General features: G+C 56.4%; 1 protein-coding gene across 5 annotated transcripts in view; it reads right to left on the reverse strand.

The window, feature by feature from the left end:
• Positions 1-834: 834 nt before the first annotated feature.
• The window catches only part of SYNPO (synaptopodin), a 68,255-nt gene continuing 44,994 nt past the window's right edge, over positions 835-24,095 (reverse strand). Inside the window, exons 1-3 of one of the 5 annotated variants that reach the window (XM_053200202.1) lie at positions 17,863-17,883; positions 8,865-11,221; positions 835-3,612 (exon numbers count right to left, since the gene is read on the reverse strand). In XM_053200202.1, the coding sequence (XP_053056177.1) occupies positions 2,926-3,612; positions 8,865-10,877 (2,700 nt within the window). In that variant the 5' untranslated portion in view covers positions 10,878-11,221; positions 17,863-17,883 and the 3' untranslated portion in view covers positions 835-2,925. Of the gene's footprint in view, positions 3,613-8,864; positions 11,222-16,635; positions 16,814-17,862; positions 17,884-24,095 lie in introns of those variants that run through there. The other 4 variants (XM_053200192.1, XM_053200195.1, XM_053200189.1 and 1 more) reach the window with 4 other exon arrangements.

The raw sequence follows: 24,095 nt of genomic DNA on the forward strand, positions 1-24,095 counted from the left end.
CAGAATCTGAAGCAGACTCCAGGTTCCGAGCCGTCCGCACAGAGCCCGACGCGGGGCTCGAAATCACAAACCGCGAGATCATGACCTGAGCCAAAGTCGGACGCTTAACCGACTGAGCCACCCAGAGGGTGTATTTCTGACACACTCATAGGAAGAAGCCTGGGCTCTGCTGTGGCCCGCAGGAGGTCCACGTTCTGCCCCTTAGGATCCTGCGTCCAGCCTCTGCTGGGAGCTCCTAGAGAGGAAGGAGAGGGATGTTCCCAGGGCAGGCTCGGCCTCACCTGGGAGTGGGGCCACAATCCCCTTCTCTAGACAAAGGACACCCCCCTCAGGTGAGAAGCACTCCAGATAATCTGGGTCTTGAGCTCACTAGGGTTATCTGGACTCACATGGGATCTCTTGTAGGGGCTTCTCCTCCTGCATGGAGCCCCAACCTGCCATGAAGAAACAGCCCCGGAGCACTGGCCCCCTGACCCGGCTTGGCCCTGCCTGCTTCAGTGACAGTGTCTTGTGGTGAGGGCCTGGGAAATACCACCCTGAAACATCACCTAGCCCAGCTCATTCTGCACACACAGGGAAGCTGAGGCTGGGTAAGGAGTGGTCTTATTCAGGGTCACCCAGCTAGTAGATGACAGGATCAAGATTTCAACCCTGGGACTTCATCTATGGCCTGGAGTTTTTCCATTGTTCCCCATCTCTCTTCATGGCCGCTACTCCCCGAGCTCCCGTCCCACCTGTATCAAACATTCTCATCCACCCAGAGCCCCTTGGACTGTTCCATGGGGAGAAGGGAGGGGCTTTAGACACAGCCGAAAATGACACAGGAGGCAGAAGCATACAGGAAGCATTTATTGAGGGCCAGAGATGAATTCTACAGGAGGCAAGAGGCAGAACACAGGCAGTCTCTAGTGGGTTAGAGAGGATAGGGGCGGGGAGAAGGCAGTGACAGGGAGAGAACAGCCAGGAGAACTGCAGCTTCTCAAGGCTGCCTCCTGCTGGTTCTTTGGGGGAAATGCAGGCAGAAGTGGATTTGCTATGCTTTGGCATCAGCCAGGGGCCCAATAGTGTCTTTTCTCTGAAAGAGGCCCTTAGCCCCAGTCTCCCATGCTACAAGGAACCCTGAAACAGATGGGGACTTTGGTAAATGTGGTCACTCATCATTGACCAAGCAGGAGCACCCTTTTACCTTCCCACTGTCAGGGCCTATGTTCCCAATCCTTAGGCCCTAGGCACCCTCTGGGATCACTCCTTTATTCCAAAGCCCCCCTCCCAACTCTCTCCCACTGTGGCCCAGCTTTCCCTAGCCTCACTTAGGGGTTCCAGGTCTAACATCATCTGATGCGTGGGTAAGTCTACCTCTAACCCCAAATCACACTCGCTCCCTCACCTTTAGCCACATCCTGGTGTCCTTTCACCTGCATCTCTTTGATCCTCAGCCCATTCCAAGCCCCACCCCCCATGCTCCCCTGCTCTTAGTATCCTGAGGCTGAAACTATAGAATTCAACCACATTTCTCCCATGCCCTGTCCCTCCTGGGGATTGGAATGAGAACCACCAAGGTTTGAGGGTCAGGCCAGGGCCTGCAGCCAGGCTTCTCGAGGTCACCGGGCATCGGGCACTAGCTAGGCCAGAGTGTAGTGGGAAAGAGATGGGGCAAAGCAGTGCCCATCATCTGGGCAGGATATGCATACTGGGGCCTAAAACTGAAGCATGCGGTATTTCCTAAGGAGCCAGAAACACAGGCAGACTCTAGTCTAACCCCTTCACTCACCCACCCGTTCTCATCTGCCCCCAAATTCTGCCTAGCCAATCCTCTGCCGCCAATCTCCTTCCCTTCCTAACACCATGGAATGCATTTCAGGACTGGGAGAGCCCTCAGAGGTCATCTGAGCCAATCCCCTTCCTACTAGAATCTCCTCTATGCATCCTGGCTCCTGCTTGAATACCTCCTATAACAAGGAACTCTTGCCTCCCTCTTTCCAAGTGGGCAACCTCAAACTCAGGGCCATCAGGTAAAACCACAGGGTAGCGGATAGCTCTGTATCAACTATTCTCTCCCCAGCTCAGATTTTAGCCCAGAACTTGCCATGGAAGGGCCCAGAAAAGACAGATGGGCTGGAGGCACCTGTAGCATGCCTGGACTCCCAAGTCCTGGGGCTGGGGATAGAAGTCATCCCCTTACAGCTCTCCTCTCTGGCAGCAGGTAAGATGCCCAGGCAGTCTGAGCTGAGGTGGGGAAAGCATGAGAGGGATCTGGGAGGAGGGATCTTCCCATCTCTTGTCTCCAGAGGAGCCCGGCCGGGCACCTTGAGCTGGCCTGGGAGACCTCTCTAAAGGTCACCATGGTAAAAATAGAGCTTGTCTGGGAAGGGATGGAAAACAGCTGCTCCTGCCTGGGACTTGGTGCCAGGGAGGCGGATGGTCAAGCTAGGGCCTGGACAGGGAACTTAGGCCTAGGATCTTCCGAACACACCCCTCGTTTGCCAGCCTCCAGAGAGCAGAGGCAGGAAGGGAGGGAGAATAAGGAGCCCCGGACTGCATGCAGCAAGCCCAGGGGTCCACGTGCACAACACCCTACCTCTTCCAAGGCATGTGTGTGTCTGTGTGTGTGTGCTGATGGGAGGGGAGGGGGAATCTAGACCTGTGAAGATTGCCTTGGCCAAAGGCCCACTAAACAGATGGGAAAGCCCAGGATCGGACAGAGCAAGGGTCTTGCCCAGGGTCACACAATGACTGATTCGAATAAGGGCCAGAACCCAAACTTGGATCACTACCCAGCCCCAGGCCCAGAGCTCTACTCCCCTGACCCCCTGTCCAAAGAGGCCAGGCCTCCTGGGGATGTGGTGCCAGGAGCTACCAAGCCCCACAACTCTTCTTCTGGCTCAGCCCTCCCGGGGTGGGGATGGAGCGGGAGCGGGGGAGGCTTTAGGTGGTGCAGGAGGCCTCGGAGGGGAGGCTGCCACGCTTGAGCCTCAGGCTGCCGGTCCACCCGCGGGGACAGATGTTGTAGCCGAGGATGCCGGGCGACTTAGCGCCGGAGTCCTCGGAGTCGAGGGACACATCGGAGTCTGTGGGCGAGCGGCGGGAGGGGAAGGGCCTGGGCGGCGCCGGCAACGGGCTCCGGGGGCTGGCGCACGGCGAGGGCCCGGCGGACAGCGGGCTCCGCGGGATCGGGGAGAACGTGGCCCCGGGGGCGGCGACGGGGCCGGGCCGGGCGGGCTTCGGCGAGCGCAGGCGCGGCGGCGGCGGCGGCGGCGGCGGCGGCGGCGGCGGCTGCGCCCCGGGCGGGGAAAAGGGCCGCAGGCTCTCGGCTCCCGCCGGCCGCGGGGAGGCGCTCTTGCGCCGGGCCGCGTTGATGATGTTTCGCGCCAGGAGGGCCTGCAGCTGGCGGCTGGGAGGCCGCGCCTCTGTCTCAGGTCGCAGCGGGGACACCGAGCGCTCGCTCCACGAGGGAGACATGGGCGGCGGCGGCGGGAGCGGCGGGGGGCTGCTCATGCTGCTCCCGCGGCCCGGCTCCCACGGCCCCGGGCTCACCCAGCCGTCCAGGCTGCTGGGGGGCCGGGAGGCGCCCGGCGTCCAGGGCGGGGAGGTGGGCAGGCTCTCCCGGCGGTCCTGGGGAGAGAGCAGAGAGGGCGGGGGCAGGCGTTAGTGCTGGGGTCCTCTAGACCGGGGTTTCGGGAGGGACCGAGTCTGGGTTGTGCACTGCACAGAGTCGGGAAGCCAGGCCCCCAAGTCAGGGGAATAGGGCCTGCAGTAAAACGCAGGGGTCCCGGCTCTCAGCCCATGCTGCCTGTCCCTGCGCTCAACGGGGAGACAGGTGAGCGGTGGTGAAGAACGCTCGCTCTGGAGACAGACCCCTTTACTTACTACTGAATGAACTTGGGCAAGTTATTTCAGCCGCGGAAGCAACTGGAAGCCTCCGGGCTTTGGTTTCCTCCTCTGTAAAATGGGGGTATAATACCAGCACTAGACTTAGGGGGTTGTTGTGAGGGTTACATGAGATAACTCGTGTAAAAGAATGTTTCATGTATTGGAAGATGCCCTGGAGGAGAGGAAGGGCTCAGGAGGTGTTAGTTACCGGAAAGAAATACTGGAAGGATACACCGGAAATTCACCAAAGTGGGTCTCTGTTAGGAAATGGGGCCACCGGGGTGGGGTACACAGCCACGGGGGTGGGAGTAAAGCTCTAGCGTATTACTTTCTGTGTAAGATTAGGTTTCTGAAACATATGGTTGTATTATCTATCTTAAAATGTTAAGACAAAAATACTGATCATTATTATTAAGGGCTTAGGGAAAGACCCTCTTAGTCCCAACCCCCTTGCCAGGTTGCCATGGTCACCTCCGAAGTTTTCCCTGGATGCCCCGAGCAGGGAGGAAGTTCCCAGTGACAGATGGGGACACCAAAGGGAGTTGGCTCATTCTGCCGTAGACGGCACACTCCCCCGACTGGACTTCTTGTCAGCATGGGGCAGGGAGTGTGGATTTGGTGGGGCCGAGTTGGTGAACATCTCTGAGGTGATAAAGCACGGCTCTGCTATATACTACTGTACCTGTTTCCCACCTATTTAAGGACCTTCTAGCCTACAAGTTTCAGTCTCATGCTATATCCCTCCTTGGATCCTCACAACATACTGATGAGGTGGCTGGCATTATCACACCCATTATACAAGGATGAAGATGAAATTCAGAGGTGTAAAAAACTGCCTGCTGTGTTCTGTCCCACCAGGAAATGTGTGGGGGTGACCACCTCCCATCCAAAGGCTACACCATGCTTAAGCGGTCGGAAGCACTGGTTTGGACTGGTTTCAGAATCCATGCCCAGCTTGTATCTGCTAAATCATCCAACTCTTCGATCAGATTGCAGCAGTAAACCAGTCCACTCAGCCTTCACTCCAACCCAGATTCACCAGCAGTCATTCCTGAGAGTCCAGACTTAGCCAGTCCATTCAGTGTCTTCTACTCAATCAAAATCCAGACTCATTCAAAAGATCCAGTCTTTCACCCAATCAGTAACCAGCCACAGCCAAGCCAGTCAGCCTCTCATCCAATCAGAATCCGATTTCTCCCAATCAAAAGGAAGTAATAAACTATGTTTTCTCCATCCAATGCAGCAGCTACTAGATGGGCTGACTCAGAAGGGGTTCCCTTAAACCTAAAAAAAAATGTACAGCCGTCCCAATAGGAGATTTTTCATGGGATAGTAATGCTGGAGGGGCCCTTAGGGACCTCCTGGGGACATCCAAGACCCCAATCATCAACTTGGAAAGTTAAAGCTCAGCGTGGGATCCACCCCTTTCACTCCCAGGGTCAGAGTTGGGTATATGTGAGCCAGAGACCCTGGGAGCTGTTCTGGCCGTGACATATCCCAGGAAGCTTTTAGTCAGCCCAGCTGTGGGAAGTGGGGCCAGGAGTTCATGATCCCAGCCCATCAACAAGCATCCAGGGCTCTGCAGCCAGGAGAAAGGCGGGCTAGGGCAGGTAGACTTATCATACCTGTCTGAAATCTCTAAGGGTTATGTCTGCCTTTGGTGGCCACAAGGGGAAGGCTTGGGCCAGCAAGTGGCCCTAGCCTGACTTCCCAAGCCTGGGTTGGAATGTGGGGCAGTGGTAAGCAGCTCCTCACCATTTGGAAGAAGGCCAGAGCCTGACCTCATCGGAACTGCCATGTCTGGGTACTGACTCTCTGTGCGGGGGGCGGAGGGGGGAGGTGGGGTGCACAATACAAAAAAGCTGTGAGAAATCAGGACTGTTCACTTTCTGACAAAGCTCTCAATGCATTACATAAGCCAGAACTCCCTGGAAATGCACATGGGTGAAGATTCAGAAAAAAGCACCCACTTAACCCAGCCCCAGCCCCATCGCAGGGCATGTGTGTGGGGTGAAGGCTTAAACAGAGTCATCAGACAGGAACCATCAGAGACCAAGCAGAGCTAGCTCCCCGATTGCCTTCTGCAATTCTTTCATTGGACGCAAGGCAGACTAAGGCCCAGCCAGAGGTGGGAGGGGTCGTCTAAGGTCATACAAGGAGTCAGGTATAGATCTGGGACTACAACCCACTTCTGACTCTTGATGGCAGTTTGCTCCTCTCCACCAGGGGCAGAAACTCTGTTTTCAGGAGCTAGGAGGTGACAAATATGGGACATTGCCAGATTAGATAACAGGGAGAGGAGGAGGGGGACTGAGGGAACCAGAAAGTATATGTTCTGGCTCAAGGCATTTAAATCCCACTTTTAGGGGCTCCTGGGTGGCTCAGTTGGTTAAGTGTCCGACTTCACCTCAGGTCATGATCTTGCAGTTCATGCATTCGGGCCCCACATCGGGCCCTGTGCTGACAGCTCAGAGCCTGGAGCCTGCTTTGGATTCTGTCTCCCTTGCTCTCTGCCCCTCCCCCGCTCAGGCTGTCTCTCTCTCTCTCTCTCTCAAAAATCAATAAACATTAAAAAAAATTTTTTTTTAATTCCACTTTTAAAGAACTCAAACAAACATGGACTGTAAGGGGCTGTGGGTCTTCCCTATGCTCCACAGCCTTTTTGGCCAAACTCTGAAGGAAGGAGAAAACAGAAGAATGTGATTTCCACAGGACTATGGTTCCCTAAGTGCTGACCCAGGGACGAGAGAGAGGCAGCCCTTGCCTCCAAGCCGGCACACATCTATACACACGGCAGATCCAGACACGCAGCGGATTCAAACAGTACTCAGAGACACGCCACACGGTAACTGGGTCGTCCCACCCCACCTCCCAAGCCAGAATCGGGAAGGAGAGAGTCCTGACCACCAGCCAGGGAGTGCGGAAGAAAGAAAGAAGCAAGACAGATTTGAGGCCGAGTGTATTGAGAACAGGAGAGAAAACAAAGTTGGGGGAAGAGCTCGGCCAGCCTGGCCGCAGGAGCTGCAGGATGGAGGGTGGCCTCTTCCACTGCTGGCCCTGGGGGGGGGGTAGAAGGGAGCAGGGGTCCAGGGTAGGGGCTTCGCTCTGTCCTGGGAGGGGCCCGGCACGAAGAAGCTGAGCTCACTTATGACTCCCCCACGCATGCCCCCAAAGTTCTGGGCAGAATGAACTCACTAGGAAGGCACCCCCTGTTCCCATGGAGACGAGCCCAGAGCTCACGAAAACTGCAGGCTCAGCCCAGCATGGGCACCGCCTCCACCACCCCTCACCCCGCTGGGGAGCCCAGAAATAGGGCTGGGGAAGAGAAAGTGGGTGGTGCTCGGCCCCCAGCCTTGGGAAGCTTCCACCCAAATTCTGCCTCTTGCGTCTGTATTCTCTCCCTGCCTACAAAGCCTGGTTTGGGGGCTGCATCACATCAAAGGTGTCAGAGGTGGTGAGCATCTCACACTACCTGACTCAGCACCCTCATGATACGGGGAAACTGAGACCCAAAGATACACATGGAATTAATCTGGTAGAATCCAGATCTCTTAAGTGCCGGCCCTGTCCTCAAAGCCTTAAGGTCTCCTCCTCTGTCCCACTGAGCCGCTAGGCCCCTGCCCAAGCCCCTGCCATGCTTCTACTGTCTCTAGGCCACCCTGAGCCTGTGCCGTCCCAGCCGAGGCTTCTGATCCCCTGGCTTCCTGAAGCAGCTCGTTCCAGCCACGCCCTCCCCAGGACGCCCTTACAGACCTCTCATCTCCAACGGTTCTATGGCAACAGCCCATTCCCTCCCCTTCTCTTTCCAGGGGACTGTCTTATCACTTACAAGGCCTTTCTCTCGAAGCACCAGCCTATATCCTCAACCCTCGAAGACTGTCACAGCTGGAAGGGTCCTGACTATATAAATAAGAAAACTGAGGCCCAGAAAGGGAAAGTGACTTGGCTAGACTCACATCGTGAAGGGGAGGCTGAGATGGGACCAGACCCTCCTCTCCAGCCTCTCTCCCTGGGGCCCCTTCCACTGCGCGGAGATAGCTGCTTTTAGCTGGGCAGCTCTCGGCTGAGGTTGAAGCCAAACTAGCCAATGGATACATTGCCCGGGCGGGGAGCGGGGTGGGGTGGGGGGCTCTCTCACTGCACACTCACATCTGCACATCCTTCTACAGGGTTCCCCTTCTCTCAGGGATCCCCCGGGACTTCGCACGCCCTAGCACACTGAGGGCCAGCCAGATGGGGTCTGGGATGAACTGCTCTAGCTATCCCCAAAGTGGAGCCAGGTGTTTGGAGAGGGCATGGAGGCGGGTTGAGCAGAGGGGCAGGAAGAAAAGCATCAGACAGCAGTGGCAGGCTAAGTCCTCGTCCAGCAGAAGAACCCACGAGAGGAGAAAACGTGGCAGCCGAGGCAAAGCTCTCTGAAGCGGCGGAGAGGAATCGGTGTCCAGAAGGCAGAGATGGAAGAGAGACCTGTGCAGGTTAAGAAGCCAGCGACAGGCAGAAAGACGCCGGGAGCTGGGGCAGCTGAGGAGGCAGACCCTTGACGGGCTGGTTGCACAGAGGCACTGGCAGGCTGTTTGCTCCAGAAGCCCGTGTTAGGGTCCCCTTCTAGGCCATTCCCCAGCAAGACGCTGGCATCCCTAAGGCTCACAAAGGCCAGAGGAAGCCCCCCAGCCTCATTTCGGCCTGCCAAGGGAGTTCTCTCCGTGACCCTCCCTGCTATCCGGTATCGGACTGCAGATCCTTCAGACTTGGAGTCTCATGACCCTTGTGGCAGGGAAGGAGCAGCTGCAGCCCAGAGAGGGCTTGCCCAAAGTCACAAAGCTAGCTGGTGGCAGCATCAGCCTTTGAGCCCTGGGTCCCCATACTCCTGACCCTCAGCTCTGTGCCACTTCCAGCCACATCTGCTCTCCATCCAGCCCTCGGAGAGAGGACCCTGCCAGGCAGTGGGATCCCTGCAGGGTCCGTTACTTGAAGCAGAAGGAAGGCTTCCACACCTGAGCCTCGATTCCAGCATTCCGGGTAGAGAAGGAGGGCCTGGGGGCCTGCTTGGCTCGGGGAGACCACGCCCTGGAGGGCGACACAGGGGAGATATCACTGCTGTAGGTAGGGCTCACGGCCGTGGGCTGGAGGCCATCCTGGCCGGGGGAGGTGTAGAGGCCCGGTGAGGAGCGGGAGGGCCGAGGCAGGGCCGGGGATGCCGGCAGAGCGGCCTTGGGCAGGCTGGGCACCAGGTCCAGAGAGCTCGGCTTGGCGGGCGAGGCGGCTCTCGGAGAGACCTTGACGGGCTCCTTGATGGGTGAGAGGACGAAGAGAGACTGCCGCATCTGGTAGGCCGGCTGCTTGGTGGGCTCGGGGCGCAGGACCCCATTCTCGGGCAGGTAGCCGTGGTAGAGGGAGGCAGGCGGGGTGCGAGCTGGGCTCCGGGATGCCACCCGGAAGCCACCAGGAGCATTGGTGGAATATTTCCAGGACGAAGGCAGGGACATGGTGGGTGAAGGGCAGCGGGCCAGTTCGGTGTGGCCGGAGGACTCGATGACATACTTCTCCATCCGGGACTGGCGGCGGGCGTAGAGCTCGGCCCCTTTCCCAGAGGCCTCGGACAGGTTCTGGTTGGGTTTGGGCTTCGGCTTGGCCTGGACGCGTGGGGACTTGAGGCACGAGGCCCACTCTGGGAGGACTTCCTCGGCTGCCCCGGGGCTGATCCTGTCCCGGGGTGCGGGCTCCTGCTGGAAGTTGGAGGCCTCGGCCCCCAGGGCAAAGGGCTCCTCCTCCACGCCCGCCTCCCCCTGGTCCCTCTGCCTCCGCTTCTCATCGGCCGTCTGTACCAGATCCAGCAGGTCTGGGTTCGGGGTCACCTTGGGCTTCTCTACGAAGGTGAACATGGATTTCCGGCTGCCCCTGCGGGCCATGGACTCCTCCAAAATGCCCGTCTTGCTGGCCGGAGCTGCCTGGCCTTTCAGGTGAGAAGGCTTGGGGTCAGAGCTGGGGTAGAGGGCAGAGTAGGATGGGGGAGACCTGCCCCGGGAAGCCAGGGGAGCCGTGGACAAGGTTTCAGCATAGGTGGGGGGTGGGGTGAAGTTCCCCAAGGGGCGTCTCTCCAAGGCAGGGCTGCGCTGTGCCACGGGCCTCCTCTCCACCATGGGGCTGTGGGACATCACATGTCTCTGTGGCCGAGGGCTCCTGTCTACCACGCTTGGGGGCTGGGGAGCCCGGGCCTTCTCCCCGAGATGTCGTCTCTCTACCATGGGGCTCCGTTCCACCTGGCCGGTGCTCCCTGGAGCCTGGATCCCGAAGGGCCTGGCGGTCCTGTTGACCACTGATGGGGGCTTGGCCAGTGTGAAGTGGACCTCACTGTATAGCTTGGTGGGCGTGGGCGTGGCTGCCCACCCAGACGGCTCAGGTTCCGCTGACACCGCTGGGACACCCGGCTGCACATCGATGAGCAGGCAGCTGGACGCGAAATCTGGGGCTGGGATCCCAGAGCTGGAGACGGGAGTAGTTTCTCTGGAGAAGGTGTTGGTGCTGGTAGGTGGAGCTGACACCTTATCGATGAGGAGGGTGCTGGATTTGACCTCTGCAGCCGGCTCGGGGGGCTGCCCGCTGGCACACGGGGTGCTGGGTTTGGAATCTGACACCATGCCATTGGGAGGGGGCTGGCTTTCTGAGGGCTGCTGGCTCTGTGGGGCGACAGTGGCCGGGGGGTTCTGGTTGACGTCTGCATGGTCTGCGTCTGGCAGGCTGTGGTTGCTGTTAGAGGCTGGCGTGATAAGGGTGGCGCTGAGTGAGGAAACGTTTTGGTTGACGTCTACAGCTGGGCTGTGGGCCTCAGCCGCAGGCGGGCTTGGCGGGGTCTGCTGGGTTTCTCGGTTCTGGGACAGGTGCAATCCATTGGCTGTCAGCAGGGCCGCGTTCTCCTTCAAGTAAACCACCAGCGGCACCTCCTCCTCCTCGCTGGCCACCTTCTCCAGGTGCCGCAGCAAGCTGGCTTTCTCTGAGCACCCCTCCATGCTGTGAGCGGGGACCCCTGTGTCAGGGCTCTGGCGGTCGCTGTTCCTTGGAGGGCCTGGCTCAGGGGGTGAGGTGGGACTCAGGCCGAGCCCCGAGGCGTAGCCCGCAGGGCCGGCAGGGGGCACTCTGAGGGACTCCTGGCTGGGCTTCCGTTCCCGTTCCCGTTCCCTCGGGCCGGGGTTCTCCAAGGTGAACTGGTTCACCCTCTGCCTACGCCTGTTGAAGAGCTGGACGCCTCGGGAGTTGGAGCTGGGCGGGGTGGTCAGCTGTGCCGCGATCTGCTGGCTCCGGGCCTTGGCCTCTTTCAGATCTTTCTCAGTGAGGCTGGTGCTGTGGGCCAATGCTGTTGAGAGGGACAGAGGTCCAGTTAGCAAATGGGAATGCAGAACCACGGGAGCAGAGACAGACAGACAGATGGCCACCATGCCCCTCCTACAGATGCTCTTTTCCTCTGGAATTTGCTCTTTACTCACTAGTCCCTGGAATCCCCTCTCCTCAGAAAGATCTCTGACCCAACAACCATCATGGCCCAACTCAAAGGCCACCTACCTGTGGGAAAACCTCCCCTGACTACCCTTTCAGGGTGAACCGGCCCCTTATTTGGCTTCTCCCTGAAGGTTATTGATACTGTACTTTATTAAATTCTGCAAGAACACCTCACCCTAGCAGGAGAGGCCACACTACATCCCTGACCCATTCTCTACCACCCTCTCCGCTCACTGGGCTCGGCCCTGCTGGCATTCTTTCAATTCCTTGGAAATGCCAAGGTTGTTCCTGCCCCGGGACCTTTGCACTTGCTCTTTTCTCTGCTTGGAATGATCTTATCCCAGATGGAATACCATGTCGGTTCCTTCTTGCCATGCAGGACTCACCTGAATGTTCCCTCTCTGGAGGGGTTTTCCTCTCTAATCAACTCTCCCCTCCCCTATCCTATCCCTTTGTCTTATTTCCTTCATGGCATTCACCATCATTTGCGATGATCTTCTTTACACATTTCCTGGTTTATCATCAGTCTCCCCACCTAGAACATCGGCTCTCAGGGGACTATGTATGACCTTGCTTGACCTGGTCATCATTCTATCCCTGGCCCCTACAATAGTGCCTGGCATAAAGCGGGCACTCGGTAGGTATTACCGAATGCATGAATGAACCCCCAGGACATTTTCTATGTGCCTGTCTTAGGGGCCTTTACACTTTCACGGCATAGTCATTTGCTAACACTAACACTTCCTCTTTTTAGAATAGGTAATACACTCACCTGGGCTGAAAACTGAGAAAAACAAAAAAGCGTGCGGTAAAAAAATGTCCCTCCACCCCCGAGCATCCACACCACAAATCAGGTAACCACGGTTACTAGTTTCTTCTTATAGAGTTTCTTCCCATTTTTATTCCCATAATCATTTTAAAGTTCTCATATTTTAATATCATAAAAGTAATACATTGGGCTAATTTCAGCAGCAACCATACTGGAATGTTGCATTAGTCTATTCTGTCCTCATAAGAACACTAGGAGACCAACATTACTTGCCCCTGTTTTACGGAAGTGGAAAATGAGGTCCAGAGGCTGTGTACGTAACTCACGCACAGTCACACAGCAGAGTGGCCAAGCGAAAGTCAGCACCGGTTCCCTCTGGGCTCACAACCCATGCTCAAGATGCCTGCTCGTCCCCAAAGTTCCCTTTGGCACCTTGTAGGGTGCCACTACAGGAGACAGAGTCAGTGGGGGACAGGTTCAGTCTAGGATTGGAGTCTGGGGCCTGAGGTCGGTGATCAGGCTGGGGTCAAACCCTGTTAATCTGTAAGTTCACTGTAGGCAACCATTTCTCTTCCAATCCCCAGAGCCCAGGTGGCACACCGTTGGTGCTCAATTTATGCTTATTGAACAAAGAATGAACAGATGGACCAATGGGAAGATGGATGAGATAGCCTGTGGCCAAGGTTACCAGCTCAGTCAGTGGCTGGGAAAATTCCTCCCTCCGTCATCCTCCCCCAGCCCTCCCTACTGTGGGAAGCTAATTAGTTCTTGAGGAATCTGACCCTGCCCTCCCTCCTACCATGCCCTCATTAGCACTGGCCATGACATGCTGAATGGGTCTCCAGGGACAGTCTTTCTAGGCATCCTGCCAGCGAGGCTCAGAATTCACGGACTCCCAGAGCCACAGGGGCCCTTCCAGAGGAGCTATTTGACCACCACCACCCCCATTGTAGAGGTGAGGAAACTGAGGTCCAGAGAGTGATGGCACAGAGTAGAGCTCACACTAGGGTCAACAAAGACGTCCACGTGGAGCAGCATAGCCGAAGAGGTTCTCTGGCCCCAACCTCCTCCTTCCCACCTCCCATCAGGATCTGGCTCCCACCCACACACACCCGTGCCCACCGTTCCAGAACAACCTGCCCCATGTGTCCCTGACGCTTGCCCCCTTCTGGTAGGGCTCCTCTCCTGCCTGGATCACCCCATCCATGAAAGATGAGGGATTTGCAGGTTGGGCCAGGCCGCTGCCGTGGATGCGGGGGGTCGTAGGCAGGGGCGAGTCAGCCACGCAGCAGGGCCTTGAGAGGTTTCGTGGCTCACGCAATGTTCGTCTCCTCTGCCCTGCTTAGCAACCAGGACTCCTGGCCCAAGTCCGGGCTCTGCCATTTGTTACTTGTGAGACCTTGGCAAGTTACCACACCTCTCAGAGCCGGCTTCCTTGACTAAGAGCACTGACGTAAGGGCCGGGAGGCTGCGATGAGGTCACGAATGCCAACACTGCTCGCTGCCATCAGGCCCAGTGGACAGGGCAAGAGGGCTCATGCTCCCTGGGAGAAACTGCTCGTTGGTGACCCTTCTCTACTCCCTGGAGGGGTCAGAGCTTTTTCTAGCAAAGCAGACTCACTCCACAGATCGGGATCCTGAGAGGGAATGTGACTCTCTCAAGGTCACACAGCAGGGCATTCCAGAGTTATGGAGAGGGAGGGATTATTGTCCCAAATCACGGGACCTTGGAATCTCAAAGATGGCGGTCACTAGGCCCAACTGCCCACATAATTCCTGTGTCCCCAAAACCATGCCCCTGAGTTACAAGTCTCTGTTTACATACTCAACCGACAAGGAGCTCAGTACCCTAAAGAGGTGCCTTCTACTCATTAGTGCTCCTTACATTAGCTCCCGACCTCTGGACACGGTTCTGTCCCCTACTGCCACAGATTTTTCTTTCCAACCTGGCTGTCCTGCAGAGTCACAGATACAAATCATATCCCCCTGGGGTATGGTCAGGATAAACACCTGTGTAGCCCCAACAATGTTTCTTCCGCCACAATTGCTAATGTTGATTCTACATATTATTTAATTTCCACAACAACGCTATGGAGGCGCGAACTATTATTATCCGCCTTTTAGTGATGAGAAAACCAGGGCTCAGAGAGGGAAAGTCAGTTGCCCAAGGTCACAAAGCCAGAAAGTAGTGGAGCTGGTTCACCCCCCGCTCTGCAAGACTCCAGACAGCACCAGGCTTTCTGGCTAACGGGTTCCCACAGTGTGAGGCTCACGGAAAGTGCTTCATTGTTTGAATAATCCAGACCTCCCAATGTCCCTGCACTTTCCTGTTTTTCTTTTTACTTCTCTGCTTCCATCCTATCCCCAGACTGGTTCTAAAGGCCATGGGTTTAGAAAATGCTCAAACGTGAGAGCACGAAGGGCCCTTGGGGATAAGCTGGCCTGGGAGGCTTCTCAAGAGGCTTCGAGAAGAGTGGGCCTCGGGCCAGGACCTGGTCTGCTGACCCCCGGGCTGGGCTTGGAACCTCCCCCGCCCCGCGCTGCTGTTCTGGGACAAGAGGAGGGCAGCAGAAAAGGCCAAGGGGTGAGAGAGTCCAGCCTCCAAGGAAGCTCCCGTACCCCCACCCCCAGCCCGCAGTGACTCCACGGAAAAGGAATCCGGCAGGAGGCTTGGGCAAGACCCTGCCAGCAATCCAGATGATTTCTGCCACCCTGCGCAAACCACGCTGAGGGAAGGGGGCTGGGCCAACCCCAGAGTCCCCCACTTGCAGGGCGCCAGGGAAGGCAGGTCCATGCAACATTCCCCAGACGCAGGAATTGTTGCCCCCGGCCAAGCCCCGGCCAGCCAGGTGCAAGACGGTGCTCCCTGGTGCTAGAGAAGCAGGAGGTAGCCAAGGGCCAGAGGGGGCAGGTATCTCGCTGAGCCCCCCATCTGCCTGGCTGCAGCCTGTTCCTGTGCCAGCCATACACCCCCTCTTCTCAGGTTGGGGTGCTGGCCCTTGAAAGACCTACCCTGGACATTGGATCGGGAGCTCTGAAGACAGGCCTTCAGGAGAGGAAGGAGTGAGGGTAGATACAAGGAAGAGCTGCCCGGGGTCAGGAGAACTGGCTCCAACAGGGGTAACTCCCTAAGTGGGTTGGGGGACAAGAAGCCCCAAGTACAGCCGTCAGAATAAGGGCTACAGTGGCTGCTGCGATCAGGCAGCCCTCACTATAGCCCGGGGAGTCGTGCCGCACACTTTACACACATTACCCTATTCAGTTCTCCCCCCAAACTCCGAGAGGTAAGCACTAACATGCTCCCCAATTTGCTGATGAAACTGGAGCTCAGAGAGACCTGTTGAAGGCCATACAACTTGCAAGTAGCAGGGCTCGGATCTTTCCAGCCAAAACTCAAAGTCTGGTTGCAGAGTCTCATTTCTTAACCGTTCCGCCTTTCAGCCCCAGACTTTGGGTCCAGTGCTCTTGGATAATGGTCTGCAGAACCGCCTGTTTCCTCATCTCATGATCGATGTCCCCAGCAGTGCCCTCTCCCCTCTCAGCTGCCTAGAACAACCCATGCATCCTCTCCCTTCTGCCTGCCAGGAGAAGAGCTGAGAAAACTCATTCTTACTAAGGTAGAAATGACTGCTAGGAGATGAAAGTCCAGGGGAGTGGAAACAGCATGGTATTGGGAGTCAGGAGACCTAAGTTCCAGTTGTGCTCAGGCAGGGATAAGCCCTTTCTCCCACCCCTGTCACTTCTATAGGTAGTTGCCTGGTCTGCTGACCACCAGGCCTGTCTGGACCTAGGATCTGAAGGAAGGAGGTGGGGCAAGGGAAGGGAGGCCAGAGCAGAAGGTCAGGACAGGGAGAGAATTCAAGGAAATGCTTCTTCACACGGCTGCCGTCAATGGGAGTATCCAGGCCCCAAGCAGGGTGGAGTGGGACAGGGAGCCAGAGGTGGGAATAGAGACTGGCTGGAGGCAGCCCATTGTGGACGCCCGGGAGTCTTGGCACTGGGACAGGTAAACAGGCTGGGTAAACTGCCCCCCTGCTGGGGTCAGGAAGGAACCAATGGCTGGCTGCACAACCTCTGGCTCAGCTGGGGGCAGGAAGATGAACTGGGCCTGAGTAATGGCCTGACCGCCTTGCCAGCCCCTGCCCCATATCCTCCGGGCTGAAAGGAGGAAATGACACAGCCTCCATTCCCTAGGGAGTTCTCCATCCACGCCAAAGTCCCAGTGAGTGCAACCTGACTGAATTGTGGCAGACTGCCAGCCGTCCTCTCAGGAGGAGAATAATTCATACTAAGGTGAGGAGGACTGCCAGGACATGGGAGATGCATAAGAACAGGGATGGGAGTCCCAGACCTAGCTCCAGCCTTGCCACTGACAGGCTGGCAGAAGTCTTCACATGCCTCTTCTCTCGATGCCCAGAGGGGAACTGAGACCAGAGAGGGATGCCATATGCCCTAAGTCACACACCCCAAACCACAAAGGCACCTCCGAGTGCTCATCTTACTCACTCCAGCTGGGTCCTCTCTGCAGCCCAGCTTCCCCCTGGATGCTGAGCCGGCCTCGGTTCTCAAAGCCTCCGGGAAAGGCAGCCAATTGCCTCGCTGACAAAGAGAGGAAAATCCCACATGGAAGGCATCGGAGAAGCTGGATGTGACTTCTCTCCTCCACAGATGACTCAGCCCAGCTCTTTATCAGGAAAACCGATTTTGCAACAGCTTTTTAAATGGCCTCTCCACCCCCAATCTCTCCTCCGCCAATCTACCCGCCCCATGCTGCCAGATTCATCTTCCTCTGCCTGGCTTCACTCACTTCTCTCTCCTGCCCCCCCAGGATGTGGGGGGTCAAACAGCAAGTCTTCATCCTGGCATTCAGGGCCCCTGACACCAGAGCCTGCCTGAAAGCTTGCTAACCTGCTCTCTGTGCCCTCAGCAACGGCCAGAGAAAATCCAATGGCCTGTGCTTCTCATACCCACCCTGTGAGTTCCTGCCTCCCCTGTGTGGTTTGCGCCGACCCCTCTACAGGAACCCTTCTCTGTCTCACATCCTTTGTACACGCCCCAGCCTTCCCACCTAACTGGAATGCCACCCCGTCCTCCAAAAAGCCTCCCCTGACCCACCAATGTATTATATGTACCACTTAATAACCTCATCACTTTGCATATTATTCATAGGAGTGAGAATTACCTTTCAGGGCGTGCTCACCACACGCCAGGTCCTTGCTTCATTTACAGCAACCCTCATCCCATGTTAGAGAAGAAACCGGCTCAGAGGGGTGAAGTGACCTGTTCAAGGAGGCGCAGCTAGGCAGTGGCACAATCAGAATTCAAACAGGGTGGCCCAGCGCCCAGTCCAGGGCCTACCACGTGGGTCACATTGCCTTCTCCCTCCCAAGGTCTTGCTTTGCAGCAATCACAGTCTAGGTTTATTCCACCCCCATCTCCCCCCCCCCCCACCCCCTCACCTCCTGAGACTGCAAGAGTCTCCAGGGCAGGGCAGGGCCTCAACTGCTTCACTTCTGTATTCCCCCCTTGTTCCCCGTACTTTCCATGAGTGCTGGCAGAATAATGACAAAGTCAATGGGGATGACAATAGCCAACGTGTGAGGAGCACCAGATGCTGCTGAGCTAAGGGTTTAGCATATATTTTCTCATTGAACCTTCACAGCAACTCAGAGGGGAGGCTCCCTAACCTCTGTTGAGGAAAATGAGAGCCGCAAAATCAGAGAACTCACCCCCGGTCTCCCAGCCAGCAAGGGGCAGGCAGAGCTGAGTCGGAGCTGGGAGTCTGATTCCAAGCCCGGGCCCCTCCTTGTGAAGAGCTCTGCCTACAAAGCACACTATTTCCCCCACCCACGGTTCCAGGCCCAGCCCTGCTGCCACTTCCTCCAGGAAGCCCTCACCAATCCATCCAGACTCCTAGATCAGTGCTCCACCTCTGCTCAAGCTGGCCCAGGGGCCTCAGAGCAGAAGGGGGTCAGAAGAAGCAATAGGTTGAGAAAGCTCAGGAACCCAGGCCCAGAGGAAGCAGGCCCGGCCCAACTCCTGGTATCTCCCTGTTGGAAATGGGCTGGGATCAGGCAGGGCTGCTGGCTGGGTTGGGGGGAACCTAAGAAGAGGGCTCTCAAGTGGGCATGGGCCTCAGCTGGGAGCTATCCCCATAGGCTACGGGCACTGCTCATTGCTGGACTTCTGCTGTGGGGTCCTCTGCCGAGGACTGGGAGCCGCCACCTCTCTCCTGCCTGCTCCACTGGACTAAACACTCATCTACAATTCGAGTTTTAGGGACTCAGAAATGGTGACCCAGAGAGAGTCAGGTTCAGCCCCAGGTGCACAGCAAACTGGAAGGGACTGGTTCACAGAGAACCAAGCTCAGACTCAGGCTCCCACCTCCCAGTCCAGCCCTGGTAAGCCAGGCCTGCCCGGCCTCCATCATCCTGGCCCTGGGAGCCTTAGGAGTACAGAAAGGACTGCCACACCCTGTCCTTCCAGAGAAAATGTTTACTCCAGGAAACAAAAGGTAGTGAGCTGGGGGCGGGGGTGGATGGAGATGGTTTCCCCTAAATTGCCTCTGCCAGGGGTGTGGTGGGCCTAGGCCATCTCTGGGTCTCCAGCACCCAGCCCAGGGCCTAGCACGCTGGGTCTTGCATCGAGATGCAGCCCTTTCTCTTGGCCCTGTAGCAAGCCGGGGCTGGCGAGGCCTCCATCCTGTCTGGAGGCCCCCAGGCTCAGCAGAGGCCGCCGCTTGGGAGGGGTTCAGTAAGTGTTGAGGAAATAAGTGACTGAAGGATGATCCCTCCCACAGCCCAAATCACCTTCCCAGTTAGCCCCACCATTCATCCTGGGAGACAGCCTCTAGATCTCAGATTCATCTAGACTCTAGATCATAGATCTAGAAGATCTTGGAAGACCTTCTTGGATCCTGGAAGAAGAGAGGAGAGAAGGAAGGAGGGAGGGAGCCACACCTCTGGGGGCAAAGAGGGAGATGAAACCTCAAATCACAGCGTTAGACCTAAGAGCACAATATTCCATTAAGTGCTGAGAGAACCTAGAAGAGAGATTAATTAGGATGAAGGAATCCGGGAAGGCTTCCCGGAGGAGGTGGCATATGCCCTCCATCTTGAAAGATGGAGCTGTGGGGGCATTCCAAGCAACGGGCCAGCCCAGCAGAGGCTGGAAGGCTCAACGCCACCCCCACCCCACGCCCCTCCACCACCCCTACCCCAAGTCAAGACCAGATGGAAAGGAAGAGGGATGGTCCCAGGAGAGTTCCTCGGAACTGTGTATATTACAGGGCGCATGCCCGGGACAGGAGGCACCGCGCCACTTGCCCGGGGGGCCTCCGGGTGGGTTACATAACCGCCCTCCGCCGGGGCCTCGGAATGGGCCTGGGACCCTTCTCCGCCTCCGAGTCCTCAGCCATCTGTCTGGGCCGCTTCCCTCTTACAGAAGAGGCCGCTGCAGCGAAAGTGAAGGCCAGCGCCCTGTGGTAAATTCCCCACATTCCTTCCTCACAGAAAAATAAATAGCCCGGGAGAAGGAACGCAGGAGGAATGATAATGACGGCAGGGCTCGGTGGTGGAGACACAGAGAGGGGTAAACAGAGAAAGGGGCCGGAGTGCCCCCGCAGAGCTCCCCAGCCTCGGGGGACCTCTGCCTGTCCCCTGGAGGCCGCCTGTCCGTCTCCTGTCTACCTGTCCTCCGGAGGCTGCCGGTCCCCAGAGGCGTGCTCATCCGCCTCCCCTGGCGGCTCATTGGGCTGTGCCAACGCTCTCGGGTCCCAGGCTCGCTCACACCTGCCAAAGAAGGCTCTGGGAATCCCTGGGTCAGGGCAGGTGACAGATGAGGGCAAGCTTGTCAGGACAGGCTCCCCTGGCTTTTATCACTCAGGCTGCTGTCTACTGGGCACTTCTTACGTTCCAGGTATTCAGTTTTAGTATCATCCTTATGTTGGTATGTTGTTTTATTTTCTCTTTGCAAGCTGTGGCCTTGAACCCATTTGACAGATGAGGAAACAGGCTCAGAAAGGTTTTGGGGAATCGCCAAGGTTATTTGGCCAGCGAGTGCTGTGAGGCCTCGGCTCCTGCCTCTCACTCCCACATCCGTTCAGCCTGCCTGCCCTTCCCAGAAAGCCCTCCTCTACCAAGTCCAGCCAGAGGTGCGGCCTGTGCGCCTCCCACGCCCTGTGCGGCAAGGCGTCCCGTACCACTGGCAGGCTACTTTTAGTAAGTCACCTCACCTCTCTGGGTCGCAGCTTCCTCATCAGGAAAACAGGGATGATGAGATCTGCTTTGCAGAGTCGCTGCGGAGTACGTGAGCTACAGCAGTGTGATTCCTACAGTAGAAACTACTGTGCACACCTGAGGGGGATTTAACATCAGCCTTTTGCACAATCCACCTGTGCATGACTCTGCTGGGCTCAGGCTCTGTCTGTCTGTCTCTCTCTTGTCCTCCCTTCTCCAGCCCTCTCTGGGTCTGGTCTTGCTATTCTGCTCGCAGTCAGACACAGCCCAACTTGCCCTCACCCTCACACCCCCTCCTCCCCCAGCATCCTGTCTGCAAGGGCACCCCAGCGTCAATCTCTAGCTAATGTGCTGTGGCAGAGAGAACCAGGTTTGAAGCCCACGTTTGCCTCTTGCTAGATGTAAGTGTCCAGGCTGCCCTGGAGTGGCCCCAGATCCAAGAGTCCTACAAGGGAAGGTGCAGCCAAGGCTGCTCCCACCTCTCCGTGCACAGCCCCACAGCCTGGAGGGCACTGTGGCCCTGGGTGTGCTGGAGGCTGCTGACCCTGCCATGCCCCCTATGCCATTCACCAATTACCAGGCCGGTCTGACTCCCCTCCAGCAGGAGGATTCTGCTGCCAGAGGAGAGGCTAGATCACCCAGCGCTGCCCTCCCCTCGTCCCTCAAACTACAAAGGCAGTTTAGAGGCAAGTCTAGTCCAGAAGACTGGAGGCCAGGAGGTTTGGTATCTGTCCTGTCACAATTTGGGTGAGATGCTGGACTAGTTCCTGACCTTCTTTGGGCTTCAGTTTGTCTGTGTGTTCCAAGAAGGGACTGGACTGGAACAGTGATTCCTAGAGAACGGTGCCCCTATACCTCCAGTGGCAGCAAAAGGATCTAAACGGTACCCTGATAATCTGAAATCTTAAGAGTTATGTAAATTTCACATGTGTATTGGCAGAGGGGTATAATGAACACGTCAGCCCTGTGAAAGGCGTATTACTGCTTAGGGAGAGGTAAAAGTAGATATTTCAGTAATGAAAGCTAGACAAGTTAAAGGAAATAAGTATAGGTGGTGCATGGACTCATTCATTCAACAGATATTTACTGCACGCCAACTAAGGGCCAGGCACTGTTCACAGCCAGGAAGAGTAACAGAGATCCCTGTTTGCATTCTGGTAGGGGAGCAAGATAATAAATATATGAGTAACTATACAAGTAAGTCAGAAGGTAAATGTTACGGAAAGAAAGCAGGGATAAGACATCAGCCGACTGCATGGGGTGGGGAGTGGTCTGCAAAGGTAAACAGAGTGACGGAAGTCACTGAGAAGTCACGCCTGAGTAAAGAAGAGAAGAAGGTGAGGGAGTGAGGCACGTGCCTGTCTAGGAAGAGAGAGCAGGCAGAGGCAACAGCTGGTGTTAAGGTCCCGAGGCAGGCTCGCACCTGGCTAGATGTCAGTGAGGACGGTGCACCTAATGGGGAGGTGGGGCACGGATGGAGAAACCAAGCTCTCTAATGGCCCTTCTACCACCGCCCTTCAGGGTCTTAGGGATCCCCCTGCATTGCAGCCATTTGTGCACACACGTGCACGCACACCCTGCAATGCACGCATTCTCAATAGCTTCTTCATGCTGGCGATAGCCTAGACTGCAGCCGTACCTCCTTCTGCTTGCTTCACACCTGCACTACAGAGGGCAAAGTGTGCGCAGGCTCGCCTGCACACCCACACACAGGGCGGGCAGAACCTGCCCGTGACCTGCAAGCACTTGCAGTCATGCGGGTGAGAGGCACAGGTCCTCAGGTGGCAGGCTGGCACGGATCCACACGCAGCAGGCATACGCCTCGTAGGAGGGCCCATGCATTTCTCTCCCACCAGCCCACCCGGTCTCCAGGTGACTGAGCTCTCAGACAACCCCTGCCCAGAGGGCACGTGCTGCTGTAGAATGTGAAGTGCACTGCTGGTGGGTCACATTCTCTTCTCCAGGCTCTCTGCAACTCGGCCATGGTTTCCTCTTTCTAGGGGTACATTAAAATCTACCACCTGATACTCAAATGTGCCAGTGGATTTTGTCACTCCGAAGAATGTCCCCCTTTCTCCCCATACTGCAATTAAATGGACAAGCCATGTAAAATGCCTCGGGGAGCACTGTAAATGCCACCAGCTGCTTCCAGCACCATTGCCTGTCACAATCCTGGTCCCTGGCTTCATCCTTTGAGGTTGCTTGGGGCGGCGGGGAGGGGCAGCTGAAGAGTAGGAAGAAAGGGCCAGACTGGGAGCCGGAGGTCTGGCTTTCAGTTTCAGTCTGGTCTCCAACCCATCATGAGGCCTCGAGCACATCTCCTCTCTGGCCCAGATCAGAATCCTGTAAGTGGTATAGGATCCCTCGGGAGGTGTATCCCAAATGCACATTCCTGGGCTCCACCTCAGACCCAGACCACAGATTATCCACATTAACAGTCCCCCTGAGGGGTTCCGAAGCAAGCCACGTTGGGGACCCACTGGGCCTATGATTTTATAAACATGTTTGTGGAAGTGAATTGACATATGGGGAAATTCTTGGAGCACAGTTGGGTACCTAGCAAGACCCCATAATGTCAACAAAAAATGCACTTAAGAAAATATATTTATTTACGGAATTATATGCCATCCCTTGAACACACACCCTTTCAAAGTTCTACCAGCACCTTCACATCCATCAGAGACAGAGGCAGAGCAGGAATTGTTACACTATTTTATAGATTAGGCACCTGAGGCAGAGAGAGACCAAGGGGCCTGGCCAGGATCTCCCAGAACGCAGGTCTTCAGCTCCCAGACACAGACCTTGGCTCAGTCTCACAAGATGTGCCACCCTGGGGCCTTATCCCTCATCCCCGATGGTTCTGATGTCCGGCCCACAATGCACCTGTCCTTCCACTGTAGGTTTACGAAAACTCTGGACACACATGACTTCTCACGGTTCACTGAGAACAGGACAGCCTCAGATAGTTGAGTTCCTTAACTAGCCTTAGTGTTCCTCTCACTGGTCAGGGCAGTGGCTTTCCAAAGCCGTAACGTTACATGCTACCATTTGACCTGGTGTGGTCCTTCTCTTCCCGTCAGCCTGAGTTCAAACCCCAGTTGAGCAGATCACTACTTTGAGCAAGTCTTATAAATGCTGTGCCCAGTCTCCTCCTTTGTAAAGGGGTCTCCTAATTCCTACCCTGCAGGGTGACTGTGAGGGCTAGGTCTCCTATGTGCTAAGCACCCGGTTTCAGGCCTGGCACAGAGGCTCCTGTGATGACACAGCACCATTAACTCATAGGCTAAAGTGTGAGTTGCTGGAGGCAGAGACTCTGCCTCATTCGCCAGGGTGCCCGCGGCTACTGCGTGTAATACGTGCTCAGTAAATACGTGCTGAATGAATGTAGAGATGATATCTCCAAAGCAACTCAGTCCTCGTCCCAGCTTACCATTCTATTTCCTGACCCATCTCCCAGCCTGGAGGCTGAAGGCACTGAGCAGGAATGGTCAGAGACAGAAGGGATGGGTTATGGGTCGTGGGAAGTGCCCCCCCTTCTGCCAAGGCAGTGACAACAAGCGGCATCCGGGGAGGGCAGTGTTCTTGGAGCCCTGAATGTAATCCTGTTGACTCAGAGGCATAAATAATGCACTAGCATGTTCTCTCCTCACTACCCTGTCATGCTAAGAATAGCAGCAGCTACCCTTTCAGGAATTCCACAGGGAAGAGAACAGGACACCAAGATG

Source organism: Acinonyx jubatus, chromosome A1 (genome assembly GCF_027475565.1).
Source record: "Acinonyx jubatus isolate Ajub_Pintada_27869175 chromosome A1, VMU_Ajub_asm_v1.0, whole genome shotgun sequence".
NCBI lineage: Eukaryota > Metazoa > Chordata > Mammalia > Carnivora > Felidae > Acinonyx > Acinonyx jubatus.